We start from the raw sequence: 17450 nt of genomic DNA on the forward strand, positions 1-17450 counted from the left end.
GCCTCTGCCAATTATTTCTAGCTCTAGCCAACAAAAGCCAAAAACAACCACCAAGGTGACCACTCATTACTGAGCAATTTACAGATAAGAGTCTTCAACTAACGGTATGGGCATGGCCCCTGTTACATGGAGATGGACAAACGTCCATCCAGGTACACCAGGCTGCAGAAGGAAACTGTGGTGCCTCTTATGCCCTCAGTAGAGATATTTGCTTGGCCTCCTACATCCCATTATTATGAGGGTCCCGGTCATCCACATAAGGCCCCTTCTACTTTCCATAAGTATTGTGGCCTCATGTGAACGATCTCCTGCACATCTTCATTAATGAGTGCCATGCTGGGGTGGGGTTCACACGCTATTTGTCACATTTCACCCTGTGTATAATGGGAGATCCTCACCATCATGGAGCTGATACTGGGGTCCCTCAGACTGTCAGGGTGATGTCCTCTCAGGTTCATGCTCTCCTCTAACTAAAACAGAAACACAATTATCATGAGGTCCAGGTATACATATATATATGCAGAGCCAGTCCTGGACCCGGCAGCTGCTTCCAATATGGCTGCCCCCCAAGAATTCACCATCCTAGTTCCCTCTTATTATTATATACAATGAACGCAACATCCTTATACATATCTATGAATGTTGTGGCAGGGAGATTATAGGGAGACTATATACAGACGGTACAGATGCAAAGCCTGTGTGTGGGTGCGTGCTTCTGCACCTGGGCAGTGTGTGTTCTTGTGTCTGTATCTGGGCAGTGTGTGGATACCTGTGGCCTTGTGTCTGTACCTGGGCAGTGTGTGGGTACCTGTCTCCTTGTGTCTGTACCTGGGCAGTGTGTGGATACCTGTGTCCTTGTCTCTGTACCCGGGAAGTGTGTGTGGATAGCTGTGTCTTTGTGTCTGTACCCAGGCAGTGTGTGGATACCTGTGTTCTTGTGTCTGTACCCAGGCAGTGTGTGGATACATGTGTCCTTGTGTCTGTACCCAGGCAGTGTGTGGATACCTGTGTCATCGTTCTGTAAACGAGCAGTGTGTAGATACCTGTGTCCTTTCCTCTGTACCCGGGCGGTCTGTGGATAGCTGTGTCCATGTGTCTGTACCTGGGCAGTGTGTGGATACCTGTGTCTTTGTGTCTGTACCCAGGCAGTGTGGTGATACCTGTGTCCTTGTGTCTGTACCCGGGCAGTGTGTGGATACCTGTGTCTTTGTGTCTGTACCCGGGCAGTGTGTGGATACATGTGTCCTTGTGCCTGTATCTGGGCAGTGTGTGGATACCTGTGTCCTCGTTCTGTAACCGAGCAGTGTGTGGATACCTGTGTCCTTACCTCTGTACCCGGGCAGTGTGTGGGTACCTGTGTCTTTGTGTCTGTACCTGGGCAGTGTGCGAATACCTGTGTTCTTGTTTCTGTACCCGGACAGTTTGTGGATACCTGTGTCCTTGTGTCTGTATCCAGGCAGTGTGTGGATACCACTGTCCTTGTGTCTGTACACGGGCAGTGTTTGGATACCTGTGTCCTTGCGTCTGTACCTGGGCAGTGTTTGGATTCCTGTATCCTTGTGTCTGTACCCCGGCAGTGTTTGGATAACTGTGTCCTTGTGTCTGTACCCGGGCAGTGTGTGGATACCTGTGTCCTTGCATTTGTACTCTGGCAGTGTGTGGATACCTGCATTCGTGCATCTGTACCGAGGCAGTGTGCAGTTACCTGCATCCGTGTATCTGTACTCGCTGTGTTAGAGTTCAGTCTTCGCCGCGACGTCTGCCTGGATAATGTAGAAAGCTCCTCACTGAAATACAACAGAAATTAACCAGATGGATCAATGTGTGACCACTCCACCCTCACATGGATCCGTTACTGACCGCATCACCCTCACATTGACCCGTCACTGTTCTCTGCACCCTCACATGGATCCGTCACTGTCCTCCCCGCCCTCACATGGATCCGTCACTGACTGCTCCAACCTCACATGGACCAGTCTCTGACCACTCCACCCTGTACTGACTGATCCTCCCTAATTTGGACCTGGCACTGACACCTCCACCTTAATATAGACTAGTCACTGCCCCTTACCCCTACATGGATCGGGCACTGACCGCTCCACCCTCACATGGACCCTTCACTGACCACTCTACCATCACATGTACCCTACGCTGACTGCTCCTCCCTGCCATGGACCAGGCACTGATCGCTCCATCCACCCATGGAACCTTCACTGACCCCTCCACTGTCACATGGACCAATCTCTGACCGCTCTACCCCCACATGGAGCCGGCACTGACTGCTCCACCCTCAAATGCACTCGTCACTGTCCATTCCACCCTCACATGGAACAAGCATTGATTGCTCCACCTTCACATGGACCCAGCAGTGACCGCTCCACCCTCACATGTGGCCATCACTGACTACCCCACCCTCACATGTAACAAGCACTGATCTCTCCACTTTCTCACGGACCTGGCACTGACCGATCCACCCTCACATGCATCCGGCACTGACCGTGTTAAGGGTAGCGGAGCGCACCTAATGAAAGTATATATTTTATTAGGATAGATGCGTTCGCTGCCCGGGGTCCACCGTGCAGGAGAACCTGCTGCTAGCAAATAGCGGAACTAATGGCAGTGTTAGCTAACTCTGTTACTTCACAGAGCAGCCATGAACTCAAAGCGCTGCGCCCTGTTAGACTCCACAGAGGCACAGGTTAACTGTCTAAACAAGAGCAGTCAGTGGTCATGCACGCACACGAAACTCCTCGCCGGAGGTGCCAGCATTCTACGGGCTTATTTCAGCCAGGTCCCTGAACACACTCATACAAGACCACACTGGCGCAAAGTACATAAATGAAAGCAATACTAGCGCATGGCCGTGCGGCCATGCGAGCCTTATATAGCTGCAGCAAGTAAAAGACCTTCCTAGAAGGACCAATGAGAGGCTGCCATACCTGAGCATGTGACCCTAAATCTCCACTGAGAGATCTTGCCCTGGGCATGCTCAGTGTGTGCCAAGCAGGACTTAGAGCTAGCACCTACAGGATCTTCCTGAAAGGACCAATGGACTTAGCTGCAGTATCTGACCATGTGACCCTCGATCTCCACTGAGAGATCTTACTCAGGGCATGCTCAGAACGAGAAGAGCAGGAATTAGTCCCAGAAGCGTCTGCTCGCCGCTGCCCAGCACTGACTTCAATGGCAGAAGCAGGAAAAGCAGCAGTAACCCTTTGTACAGAGTGGGACTGAGCAAGACGATGGGACCGATGTCTCCGCTGAGCAGGCTCCACTGTGGCAGGAGAAGAATGGGAGACCGCAGCGGAGATGGACAGAGATTCCCCCTGTGCAGAGGCGGGAACTCGACCCCTAACATGCCCCCCCCCCCCTCCTTGGGCCTCGCCACGCTCAAAGGCAGCAATGAGCTGCGGAGCCCAAATGTGCTCAGCAGACTCCCAGGACCTGTCCTCAGGACCATAACCCTTCCAATCCACCAAATAAAATTTTTTGCCACGTACCACCTTGCACCCCAAAATAGCGTTCACCTCGTAATCATCCATAGACGAACCCGATGTCCCAGCAGATGACTCGGAAAACCGGGACATGTATACGGGTTTCAAGAGGGACACATGAAAGGTGTCGGTAATACCCAGGCGTGGCGGAAGGGCCAAACGATAGACCACAGGATTAACCTGTTCGAGGACCTTGAAAGGACCCAAGTAGCGAGGTGCAAACTTAGCGGACTCCACTCGCAGCCTGATGTTATGTGCGGAGAGCCACACTAAGTCGCCAGGAGCAAAGGTCGGAGCGGGGCGCCGATGTGCATCGGCGGAGGACCTCATTCTCTCCTTGGAGGCCTGAATGGCATCCTGAGTGCGGTCCCAAATATCCCGTGCGCGGTCCCAAATATCCCGTGCTTCCACAGCCCAGTCTGCCACCCTGGAGTCGGCAGAAGACACGGGCATAGGCACAGGTACCCGCGGATGCTGACCATAGTTGAGGAGGAATGGGGTTTGTCCAGTGGAGTCAGCAACCGCATTGTTCAGCGCAAACTCTGCCCACGGTAGCAAGGATGCCCAGTCATCCTGTCTGGCTGAAACAAAATGTCGCAGATATGTGACCAAGGTCTGATTGGCCCTCTCTACCAATCCATTCATCTCGAGATGATATGCGGAGGAGATATTTAACTCAATGCTGAGAAGACGACAAAGCTCTCTCCAGAACCGAGACGCAAACTGGGGACCCCGGTCACTGACAATCTTGTCTGGCATGCCGTGTAGGTGAAAGATGTGCTTTATGAACAACGCTGCCAAGGCCCGTGCCGAAGGTAACCGCGGAAGCGGCACCAAATGCACCATTTTGAAGAAGTGATCGGTGATAACCCAAATGATGGTACAGCCCCAAGACTTGGGCAAACCCACCACAAAGTCCATCCCGACCATTTCCCAGGACCTGTCTGCCACTGGCAAGGGATAGAGTAACCCAGCTGGCCGTTGTCGAGGAGACTTATTTTTGGCGCAGGAGACACACGCCAGAATATAATCCCTGACATCACGGACCATATGTGGCCACCAATACGTCCTCGCCAACAGCTCAGATGTCCTTTTTGTCCCAAAATGACCACCCACCCTGGACGAATGAGCCCACGAGAGAACCTCCGATCGCAAATTGGGTGGTACAAAAGTCTTGCCCGGAGGCACAGACTCTAGCGAAACCGGAGCTACGGTTCTCAGTGGGGACAATAAGCCGAGGCTCCTCTTCCTCCTCCACAGATGACACCACGGAGCGAGAGAGAGCGTCGGCACGAATGTTCTTCTCCCCAGAAAGAAAATGGAGGGTGAAATGGAACCGGGAGAAGAACAAGGACCATCTAGCCTGGCGAGAATTTAACCGCTGGGCTGTCTGTAGGTACACCAGATTTTTATGGTCTGTGAAGACTTGGAAAGGAAAACGAGCTCCCTCCAAGAGATGTCTCCACTCCGAGAAGGCCAATTTCATGGCCAGCAACTCCCTGTCCCCAATGGAATAATTCCTCTCTGCTGGTGAAAAGGTCTTTGAAAAGAAGAAGCAAGGATGCTTCCGACCTTGAGCATCCTTTTGGAAGAGGACTGCTCCTGCACCAACAGATGAGGCATCCACCTCCATGATAAAGGGTTTGTCTACATCGGGGCGATGTAGGATGGGAGCGCTAGCGAAATGTGACTTTATGGAATTAAAGGCCTTGGAGACCTCCACAGACCACAATTTGGGATTTGCTCCCTTCTTGGTAAGGGCAACCAAAGGAGCTACCAACGTTGAGAAGTGTGGAATGAACTGTCGATAGTAGTTAATGAACCCCATAAAGCGCTGCACCGCTTTAAGAGAATGGGGTTCCTGCCAGTCCATCACAGCCTGTAGCTTGGCAGGATCCATAGCCAAACCCTGGGCAGAGATGATATAACCAAGAAATGGCAAGGACTCCTGCTCAAACACACACTTCTCCAACTTGGCGTAGAGGGAGTTTGCCCGTAAGAGGTCAAAGACTTTGCGAACAACTCTCCGATGGGAGTCGATGTCTGGAGAGTAGATGAGAATATCATCCAGATAGACTACGACTGAGGTGGTGAGCATATCCCGGAAGATGTCGTTCACAAAGTCTTGGAAAATGGCTGGGGCATTACAGAGCCCGAAGGGCATCACCAGATACTCATAGTGCCCATCCCTGGTGTTAAAAGCCGTCTTCCATTCGTCCCCCTCACGGATGCGAATCAGATTGTAAGCACCCCGCAGATCCAATTTTGTAAATACCCTTGCTCCCCGTAGCCTATCAAAAAGCTCAGATATCAGGGGTAATGGGTATTTGTTCTTAACGGTGATGGCGTTAAGACCCCTGTAGTCAATACATGGACGCAGTTCCCCATTCTTCTTCTGAACAAAGAAGAACCCAGCCCCAGCAGGCGACACTGACTTCCTAATAAACCCTCTTGCCAGATTTTCTTGGATGTATTGAGACATAGCCTCCGTCTCCGGGAGAGATAACGGATAAACTCGACCCCGGGGAGGCTCAGCACCAGGCAAGAGGTCAATAGGACAGTCATAGGAGCGGTGAGGTGGAAGGGTCTCCGCCACCTTTTTGGAGAACACGTCCGCATGAGACCAGTATTGCTTGGGGAGAGAGGATAGATCTGCGGGTACCTCAGTAGTAGCAACTTGAACGCACTCCCTTTGACACCTACCCTCACAAGACTCACCCCATCCCAAAATTCTGCCAGAAGACCACTCGATATGTGGAGAGTGGTACCGTAACCAAGGTATCCCCAACAGGACCTCATCAATACCCTCAGGTATGACGAGCAGAGATATTGTCTCCTGATGGGATGGCGACATGGACAGAGTAAAAGGAATGGTCTGGTGAGTTATCTGTGAAGGTAGTGTCGACCCATTCACCACTCGTACCGTAACTGGTTGCGCTAACATAACCAGGGGTATTGTGTGACGTTGGGCAAAGGCGGAAGACATGAAATTGCCCTCTGCCCCAGAATCCATGCAGAGCTCTACTGAGTGGGAAGATGAGCCAATGTTAATTGTCCCCTTAAAGGACAATTTTGAGGCAAACGTCGCCGTATCTAGTGTACCTCCCCTGACTACCACTAGAGGCTGAAGTCTCCTCGACCGCTGAGAACATCTGGTGGCAAGATGTCCAGACTGCTGGCAAACATGAGAAACCTTGGTGCCAGCATTCTAGGGGCTTATTTCGGCCAGGTCCCTGAACACACAAGCATACGATCTCCTCGCCGGAGGTGCCAGCATTCTAGGGGCTTATTTCAGCCGGGTCCCTGAACACACTCATACAAGACCACACTGGCGCAAAGTACATAAATGAAAGCAATACTAGCGCATGGCCGTGCGGCCATGCGAGCCTTATATAGCTGCAGCAAGTAAAAGACCTTCCTAGAAGGACCAATGAGAGGCTGCCATACCTGAGCATGTGACCCTAAATCTCCACTGAGAGATCTTGCCCTGGGCATGCTCAGTGTGTGCCAAGCAGGACTTAGAGCTAGCACCTACAGGACCTTCCTGAAAGGACCAATGGACTTAGCTGCAGTATCTGACCATGTGACCCTCGATCTCCACTGAGAGATCTTACTCAGGGCATGCTCAGAACGAGAAGAGCAGGACTTAGTCCCAGAAGCATCTGCTCGCCGCTGCCCCGCACTGACTTCAATGGCAGAAGCAGGAAAAGCAGCAGTAGCTCTTTGTACAGAGTGGGACTGAGCAAGACGCTGGGACCGACGTCTCCGCTGAGCAGGCTCCACTGCGGCAGGAGAAGAATGGGAGACCGCAGCGGAGATGGACCGAGATTCCCCCTGTGCAGAGGCGGGAACTCAACCCCTAACAGACCGCTCCACCATTTGGTTTTTAACTGGGAGAAATGCAAAGTACTACATCTGGGCAAGAAAAATGAAAAAAAGCATATACAGAATGGGAGGAATAGAACTAAGCAACAGCATGTGTGTAAAAGACTTGGATATAATAATAGATCAGAGACTGTACATGAGTAAACAGTGTGATGCAGCAGCAAAAAAGGCAAACACAGTTCTAGGATGTATTAAGAGAAGCATATATCTAGATCACGTGAAGTAATTATCCCCCTCCACTTCTCCTTTGTCAGGCCTCATCTGGAATATTGTGTCCAGTTCTGGGCCCCATATTTTAAAAAAGACATTGAAAAACTGGAGCAAGTTCAGAGTAGAGCTACCAGGAGAGCGGACTGCAAACTATGTCCTACAAAGAACGGTTAAATGATCTGGGAATGTTTAGCTTGCAAAAGTAAAGACTGAGAGGAGACTTAATAGCTGTCTAAAGATATCTGAAGGGCTGTCACAGTGTAGAGGGATCATCATTATTCTCATTTGCACAAGGAAAGACTAGAAACAATGGAATTAAACTGAATGCGAGGAGACACAGATTAGTTATTAGAAAAAAACTATTTTGACAGTGAGAGTGATCAACAAGTGGATCAGGCTGCAATGAGAGGTGGCAAGTTCTCCTTCAATAGAAGTCTTCAAACAGAGGCTGGACAGACATCTGTCTGAGATTGTTTAGTGAATCCTGCATTGAGTGGGTGGTTGGACATGAGGACCCTGGAGATCCCTTCCAACTCTAACATTCTAGGATTCTATGATTCTCGCATGCACCGTTCACTGACCGGTCCACTCTCACATGAACCTGGCACTGAACGCTCCATCCTCGCATGCACCCGGCACTGACTGCTCAATCCTCACATGGACACTTACATTTTATCTGACAGTCTCTTGGTCTTCCTCTTGTGATGTCGGTTCACCAGGATGACGATTATTACTAGAATAAGCACCAGGAGCGCCGTCACTACAGCCACCGACACCAGCGAGACTGACACCAGGTCCACCTTCCGGGGTTCACTGACTGGAGAAGTAAAGGACAGGACTAAGTTGATTTTTAGTAGATTGCCCCCCCACATCGGAGACCCCTAAAATAAATTATTACATTGGGAATCATATTTGGTCTGGAGGTCATGGAGCTCCAGGTACAGGAGGCTATGAGGAAAGGATGGTCAATACAACCCAAATGAGATCACTACTAGTCCCCCATGAGCACTACATGCACCAGCAGGTTATTGTTGGGGAGGTGGGGTGTGTATTGTGGATGCTTTTGGACATGGGGGCAGTGGGTGTTTCCAGCTGTAGAGCAGGAGATGTTGACATTTTTACACATTTAAGCTGCTCTTTGAAGTGCGGACTCCACCCAAACCGCACCTGCCTCACCGGCTGCCGCCTGCACTTACTGATAGTTCCACGGCAGATGACGGACATTTTAGTCTTGTACCATGAGACCTTTACAATCAGAAGTAGAATTGCTACCTTCTAGTTCCCGAATAGCAAACTGTTCACCTGCCTCATTATTTATTTACTAGCAGATATGACCACCGATCTGCAGGAAGGACCCAGACATCTCATCGTAAAAGCATCGTATCCTGGATGCCCACACTGCAGCGGAGAAGAGACTTGTGATGTGGATAGGCCAAAGAGCACAGAGGTCCCCGGTCACAGCACACACCCATACTATACGGTCACGGCACACACCCAAACTGCACGGTCATGACACACACCCACATTACAGCTGAGGAGAGACTTGTGATGTTGATAGGCCAAAGAGCACAGAGGTCCCTGGTCCCAGCACACCCCCAACCTGTACGGTAATGGCACACACCCACATTACAGCTGAGGAAAGACTTGTGATGTGGATAGGCCAAAGAGAGCAGAGGTTCCCAGTCACGGCACAACTCATACTATACACACGCACCCAAACTGTATGGTCATGATACACACCCACATTACAGCTGAGGAGAGACTTGTGATGTTGATAGGCCAAAGAATGCAGAGGTCCCTGGTCACGGCACACCCCCAAACTGTACGGTTATGGCACACACCCACATTACAGCAGAGGAGGGACTTGTGATGTGGATATGCCAGAGCGCAGAAGTCCCCTGTCACCGCACACCCAAACAATACGGTCACACAGACCCACATTACAGCGGAGAGACTTATGATAATGTGGACAGGCCAAAAAGCACAGAGATCCCCAGTCATGGCACACACCCACACTATACAGTCACAAGACACACCCAAACTATGGGAAAATATGGACATTGGGTGTCAGCCCCGGCACTTGATTAAGTACAGTCACATTATCAAATGCCTCTTTTAGGGTTTAGCTCCTGAGTTGGGTGGTTTCAATGTTTCCCCCGGACAACTCCAGCTCAGAGATGTTGGCCTCAGTGGATGCTGCCTCATCCTCATCACCAACAAGCACACAAAAGGGAAACTGGCTGTCGTCCAGGAGTCCTCCCTTTCCCTCACAAGTCCCAAAACAAAGCAAATTCTCGCTCTATTATAACAGGGTGTATTAGGGCTTTTACTACACCAACCTCATGGAACTTGGTGCCACAGTTGTATCTATAACCACTCGGGCCACAGGGTAGTCTTTAGTGTCCCCCTGGATACAGCGGATGTCCACCGTCTTCGCAGGTATCAGCCGATGGGGAACTGTGGGCTTCACTTCACAAAGACTACCAGACTTCATTTACACTAGATTCACTGATACAGAACATGCATGAGGCCCCTCACCTGGTTGAGGGACAGCAACTGCAGGCATAGTATGCAAAATATGAGCAGCATTTTCCTATGTTGCAGTCCATTGGCTCAGTGGTCATGGAGCAACGGGTGCGACACCTCCAACACATCACATTATTCACCTCCTGGGTTCTTAGACACCCAAAAATGTGGCTTTAGTTACCCTGTTTTGGGTGTCAGCCCCACCTTGGGAACCCCAGTATAGAGATGCTAAGACCCCTTGCTTCCACAAGGAACTCTCAACCACCTAGTACTTTTCCACCAGGTCATTGGCATTCTGGGGATCTTCCTGGGTAGCCCAGGATTGCACCGGCCTCAGAAGGGAGTGTATGAAACTGTCCATGACGAACCTCTCCACCATCTGTGCTGGGGAGGAAGATTCAGGTTGCAACCACTTTTGGACCAGGTGTAGGAGGTCGAACGGTTGGGACCTTGTCAGAGTCACTCCTAAGCATACCAAAATCTCAGTTTTCATCTCGACGTACTTTTTTGCATCCTGTATGGTCAGGTTATAACAGGCTTTCTGCAGTTCCCTTGTCGGATGTGGCACCAGAACCTCCACCCACGGCTTCAGAGGCAATTTCTCCCGTTCCGCCACCCTTTCGAAAACCGTCACCTGGAGTCAACTTTCACAAGGCTCTCCTTACCATCTTACTCACATGTGAGTCATCATCTTGACTTGGGGGTGTGGTGGTTGCCCTGCCACAGATAGAATCAGCTTGGAGTTCCATCTGCTGCTCCTGCCATAGCTGTTACTGCTGGAGATTAGCCTGCACCAGTTGCTTTATCAACTCCTCCACATTGTCGGCTTTCGCTCCTGCAGCAGCTTTTACCCAGGACATGTGGTATCTCTGCGGCAGTCACATTGCTCCTCATGATTCATGCCCGTGCTTCTAGCATCAATTGTAGGGTTTCTAATCACTCAGCTGCAGTTGAGGTAGGCACATGAAGCGGTTTCAGTAAAATGTCCAGGCTGGTTTACTACGACTCCATAAACCACTCAGGAAACCAAACAAAAAGACAGCCTTTGCTGTCACAAAGTGAAAACAGAAAGTAAATAGTCCACACAGTAGTGTGGGTTTACCCGCTCAGGACAGTGTCCAGCTCTTGATTCCTTTAGCAAACACAAACAATACAGCTCCAGACACTGAATGAGACAACTGGTCTCCTTTTTATATGTTATACCACACCCCAGGGGTGGGGATATGTGAGCCAGTCCCACCCATATCTTTGACTGCTTGAAAACCCAGCCCTGATACGCCCTATTAACGGTCTCAGCACTATACCTGCTGGAGCCTGCTTTCTCGGGCTTACATAATGAAGACAACCAATTTCAAAGGTATATTTCTTCCTTAGAGGTAATGTTACAACAGTCACAGCACACACCCATATCATATGGTCACAGCATGCATCAATTCTATACGGACACTGCATGCACCTATACTATACGGTCACAGCATGCACCTATACTATACGGTCACAGCACAAGCCTATTTGGTCACAGCACGCTTACCCATACTATACGGTCACAGCACGTACCCATACTATACGGTCAAAGCATGCACCCATACTATACAGTCTCAGCACGCACCTATACTATCCGGTCACGGCACACATCCATACTATATGAACAAGGCACACACCCACACTCTACGGTCATTGCACGCACCACACTATTCAAAGATTCAAAGAAGCTTTATTGGCAGGACCAAATACACATCAGTTTTGCCAAAGCAAGTGTATAAAGGCAATAGGGATAGGGACTGTGGAGATGTTGGGTAGGAGCTGTAGGGGAGGTGGATGGGGGCAGATCCAGGATGGGGGCTATAGTCCATGGCATAGGGGAGGTGGATGGGGGCAGATCCAGGGTGGGGGGTATAGTCCATGGCATAGGGAAGGTGGATGGGGGCAGATACATTGTGGGGGCTATAGTCCATGGCATCATAGTTCTCTTTCTCGCAGTCTATGACATTCGCTCACATACCGCGCTGCTATCTCCACTGCTCTCTCTTCTTCTCCCAGCAGGATATATGTCTTCTCTTCCTCCTTCATGGTGATGAAGTCCGGGAAGAGATGTGAGAGTCTCCTGAAGTGAGTGTCCCTCACTGCTGAGTATTTGTAGCAGTGAGGGACACAGTCTTGGCACGCATGCACACTATATGGTCACGGCATGCATCACTCTATATGGGCACGGCATGCATCGGTACTATACAGTCATAGCACCCAGCCAAGCTATACGGCCACCGCACCCATCCATGATATACGTCACAGCCCTAGGCTATACAGTCATAGCACCAAGCCAGACTATACAGCAACAGCACCCAGCCGATCTATATGGAAATAGCACCCATCCATGCTATACTGTCACAGCACCCAGCCTCACTATACTGTCACAGCACAAGCCCTACTATATGGTCACAGCACCCAGTGATGCTATGCTGTCACTGCACCCAGCCTCGCTATATGGTCACAGCACCCAGTCACACTATATGGTCACAGATCCCAGCCCCGCTATATGGTCACAGCACCCAGTCACGCTATACAGTTACAGCACCTAGCCTCGCTATATAGTCACAGGACCAAGCCCAGCTATAGTCACAGCACCCAGCCCCGTTATACAGTCACAGCACCAGCCTCGCTATATGGTCATAGGACCCAGCCCAGCTATACAGTCACAGCACCCAGTCATGCTATACAGTCACAGCACCCAGCCTCGCTATATGGTCACAGGACCCAGCATCACTATGTAAGGGGGTCACAGAGACTGGTGTATGCCCCCACCCCTTTTAAGAATGTCCCAGTTGAAGCTGGTACTAAATGCTGTATGTTCAATATGTACATCTTGTGTTGCAGAAATGGTTTAATGCCCTTACCACTATCTGGTTAGTGTCTTTCTTGTATATGTGTTATGTCTTCCATGCTGCTAAATGTATATATTTATATTGTGTTATATAATGTGTTATAGGGAAAGTGAAGTACTATAATTAGCACACTTGGTGTAGTATGCAGTTCAGCCACTAGAGGGGGTCATGTTAGAATACTATAGAGAAAGTTACATAGAGTTAAAAACTAGATAAATTAGGAGGGGCCTGCTGTGGGTAAGATAGGAGCATTTCCAGTATTGAGTATGTGAAGACAGGTATCTGGTACAGCTCAGAGGGCAGGGAGCCCCAGGCATCCCGTAGGGCTTCAGAGCCTAGGATAACACAGTGACCCCGTAATGTTACCAAGGGAGAAGCCCAGCCATCCAGGGCCAGTAAGCCAGAACAGCAGCAGAGACAGCAGTGATAGGAACTGGAGCTGCAGGAGAAGTCACGACACTACAGAAGGGCAGGTCTCTCACCAGGTGGCAGATCATCACATGGGCTGATGCCCTCAGATCCGGCGTGAAACGGCTGAGAGAACTCCAAGCGCAGAGAGTCTGAACAGGGAGGATGCTGAGGAACCGTATGGTACGGTCCGACCCAAACACGTGCTGTGTGACAAGGAGAGAAGTACAGGGAAAGAGAAAGAAATGTGTAGTGTGGAATCTGTTGTTGAAGCTGTAACAAAGAAGGATGTGCTGCGAAAACAAGAGTAAAGTTTTGCATTTGAAGTTTGAAACGGACTCTGTCTCTTTGTGCTCACCACCAGCAGCCAAACTTCAGCAACCCCGATGGAACACTGATGGTGCAGAAGGTGCAACAGAAGGTATGCAAGAAAAGGGACATTGTTTATATGTGTTGGGAGGCCAGGGAGTGCGTAACCAGTTATGCTCAGCCACGACTATGGCCCTGGCAAAAATGTATAGCATAGAGACAAATAGCAACATACCTTGGGCTTAAAGGGAACCTGTCACCTGAATTTGGTGGGACCAGTTTTGGGTCATATGGGCGGGGTTTTCGGGTGTTTGATTCACCCTTTCTTTACCCGCTGGCTGCATGCTGGCCGCAATATTGGATTGAAGTTCATTCTCTGTCCTCCGGAGTACACGCCTGCGCAAGGCAATATTGCCTTGCGCTGGCGTGTACTCCGGAGGACAGAGAATGAACTTCAATCCAATATTGCGGCCAGCATGCAGCCAGCGGGTAAAGAAAGGGTGAATCAAACAACCGAAAACCCCGCCCATATGACCAGAAACTGGTCCCGCCAAATTCAGGTGACAGGTTTCCTTTAAAATTAAAGATCATAACTACAGTCTATAATGCAGGGATTGTCTTAGTAGACAATTATCATGGATCAGAGGTATAAAGTAATGTCAATGCATATTATGATAGTCCTTATAGATTTCAATAATAGTGGAACAAGAGATATTGGTTATGCACAGGAACCCCCAATAAAGGTTTAAGCCAAAATCCACTTCTTGAAGTTAATACTCCATAGAAAAAAACATGCATTTCAAAAAAATCTCAAGACTGACATAACTCTATATAGCCACAATTATGTATATATAAATCAAAATCGACGTGTTTCCCCTCTCACAGAGGTTTATCAGGAGTATATACACATCTTATCAGAGACTGCTACTTAGCTTGATCATATCAGATGTCCATGACGATAAAGAACACCAGCACATCGGGTGTGTCCCCTCCAGATAAAGTACGGTCACAGCACCCAGGACTTCTATACAGTCACAGCACCCAGGACTTCTATACAGTCACAGCACCCAGCCCTTGTATACGGTCACAGCACCCAGCCCTGCTATATGGTCACAGCACCCAGCCTTGCTATACGGTCACAACACTCAGCCCTGCTATACAGTAACAGAACACTCTACGATCTTGGCATGCACCACACTATACTGTGACAGCATGCATCCGTATTATACAGTCAAAGCACCCAGCTGCACTATACGGTCATAGCACATAGCCATGCTACATGGTCACAGCACCCATCCATGATATACGTCACAGCCTTAGGCTATACGGTCATAGCACCAAGCCACACTATATGGTCACAGCACCTAGCGACTCTATACGGTCACAGCACCCAGCTCGCTATACGGTCACAGTACCTGGTCCTGCTAAACGGTCACAGCACCCACTCCCGCTATACTGTCACAGCACCCAGACTTGCTATACAGTCACAGCACCCAGCCCTGCTATACAGTCACAGCACCCAACCACTCTATATGGTCACAGCACCCATCCATGCTATACGATCACAGCACCCAGCCCCGCAAGATAGTCACAGCACCAAGTCACGCTATACGATCACAGCACCCAGCCCTGCTATACTGACACAGCACCCAGCACTGCTATACGGTCACAGCACCCAATCCCGCTATATGGTCACAGCACCCAGCCCTGCTATACGGTCACAGCACCCAATCCTGCTGTACGGTCACAGCACCCAGCCACGCTCTATGGTCACAGCACCCAGTCACACTATATGGTCACAGCACCCAGCCCTCTTATATAATAACAGCACCCAGCCTCGCTTTATGGTCACAGCACCCAGCCACACTATGCTGTCATAGCACCCAGTCTCGCTATATGGTCACAGCACCCAGCCTCGCTATACAGTCACAGCACCTAGCCCCGCTATATAGTCACAGCATCCAGCCCCATTATACAGTCACAGCACCCAGTCATGCTATATGGTCACAGAACCCAGCCTCGCTATATGGTCACAGGACCCAGCGTCGCTATACAGTCACAGCAGTCAGCCTCACTATATTGTCACAGGACCCAGCCATGCTATGCGGCCACAGCACCCAGTCACACTATAAGGTCACAGCACCCATCCCTGCTATACGATCACAGTACCCAGCCTCGCTATATTGTCACAGCACCCAGCCACCCTATGCTGTCTCAGCACCCAGCCTTGCTATACGATGACCATACCCAGTCACACTAGATGGTCACAGCACCCAGCCCTGCTGTAAGTCACAGCACCCAGCCTCGCTATATGGTCACAGTACTCAGCCCTACTATACGGTCACAGTACCCAGCCCTGCTATACAGTCACAGCACTCAGCCCTGCTATACAAAAACAGCACACTCTATGGTCACCACACTGTACGGTCTTCGCACACACCCACACTATGCGGTCACAGCATGCACCACACAATACGGTCACGGCATGCACCTGTACTATACAGTCTCAGCATCCAGCTGCACATTACGGTCATAGCACCTAGCCACGCTAAACGATCACAACACACAGCCCCACTATACGGTCATAACACCCAGCCATGCTATACAGTCACAGCATCCAGTCACACTATATGGTCACAGCACCTAGCCACGCTATACGGTCACAGCACCCAGTCATACTATATGATCACAGCGCTCAGCCCTGCTATACTGACACAGCACCCAATCCCACTAAATGGTCACAGCAACCAGTCGCACTATACGGTCACAGCACCCAGCCTTGCTATATGGTCACAGCACCCAGCCATGCTATGCTGTCACAGTCCCCAGCCTCGCTATGCGGTTACAGCACCCAGTCACACTATATGGTCACAGCACCTAGCCCTTTTATACAGTCACAGCACCCAGCCCTGCTATTTGGTCACAGCACCCAGCCCTGCTATACGGTCACAGCACCCAGCCCTGCTATACGGTCAGAGCACCCAGTCAAGCTATGCGGTCACAGCACCCAGTCACACTATACAGTCACAGCACCCAGCCCGATATACGGTCACAGCACCCAGCCCCGCTATATGGTCACAACACCTAGCCATGCTATGCTGTCAGAGCACCCAACCTTGCTATACGGTCACAGAACCCAATCACACTATACGGTCACAGCACCCAGCCCTGCTATTCGGCCACTGCACCCAGCCCTGCTATAGGGTCACAGCACACAGCCCTACTATACAGTCACAGCACCCTGTCTCGCTATACGGTCACAGCACCCAGTCACGTTAAATGGTCACAGCACCCAGCCACGCTATACGGTCACAGCACCCAGCCACGCTATACGGTCACAGTACCCAGCCACGCTATATGGTCACAGTACCCAGCCCTGCTATATGGTCACAGCATCCAGCCACACTATACGGTCACAGCACCCAGCCCTGCTGTCATGAACCGGGGGCGTTTGATTGCCCCAGTTCTTTCATCAGGGATTTATTTACATCCCACTTCTCAGTTTCGGTTTGAAACTTGCAGCTCTCTGGCGCCCCCTTTCCTTCAGGTCAGTCAGGGAACTGCATCTAGGATAATTAGTTGCCAGAAAGGCTGACTTGCTATGTACTGGCTGTTGGGCACACTGCAGCGAGGGCGATATAATTCCCAGCCACAGCCGAGCAATACACTTATAATCCCCTTTCCGTCACTGCCAGCGATATCCAACAAGCTCAGTACGATCTGCTGCCACCAGCTCCTA

At 50.4% G+C, this 17450-nt stretch overlaps 1 protein-coding gene across 2 annotated transcripts in view; it reads right to left on the minus strand.

Moving 5' to 3' along the window:
* The window catches only part of NECTIN4 (nectin cell adhesion molecule 4), an 81055-nt gene that overhangs the window by 1991 nt on the left and 61614 nt on the right, over positions 1-17450 (minus strand). For both annotated transcript variants that reach the window (XM_077256863.1, XM_077256856.1), the window contains exons 6-8: positions 8259-8406; positions 1706-1787; positions 399-470 (exon numbers count right to left, since the gene is read on the minus strand). In XM_077256863.1, the coding sequence (XP_077112978.1) occupies positions 399-470; positions 1706-1787; positions 8259-8406 (302 nt within the window). The remainder of the gene's footprint in view (positions 1-398; positions 471-1705; positions 1788-8258; positions 8407-17450) is intronic.

The sequence above is a fragment of the Ranitomeya variabilis genome, chromosome 1 (genome assembly GCF_051348905.1).
Source record: "Ranitomeya variabilis isolate aRanVar5 chromosome 1, aRanVar5.hap1, whole genome shotgun sequence".
NCBI classification, from domain to species: Eukaryota; Metazoa; Chordata; class Amphibia; order Anura; family Dendrobatidae; genus Ranitomeya; species Ranitomeya variabilis.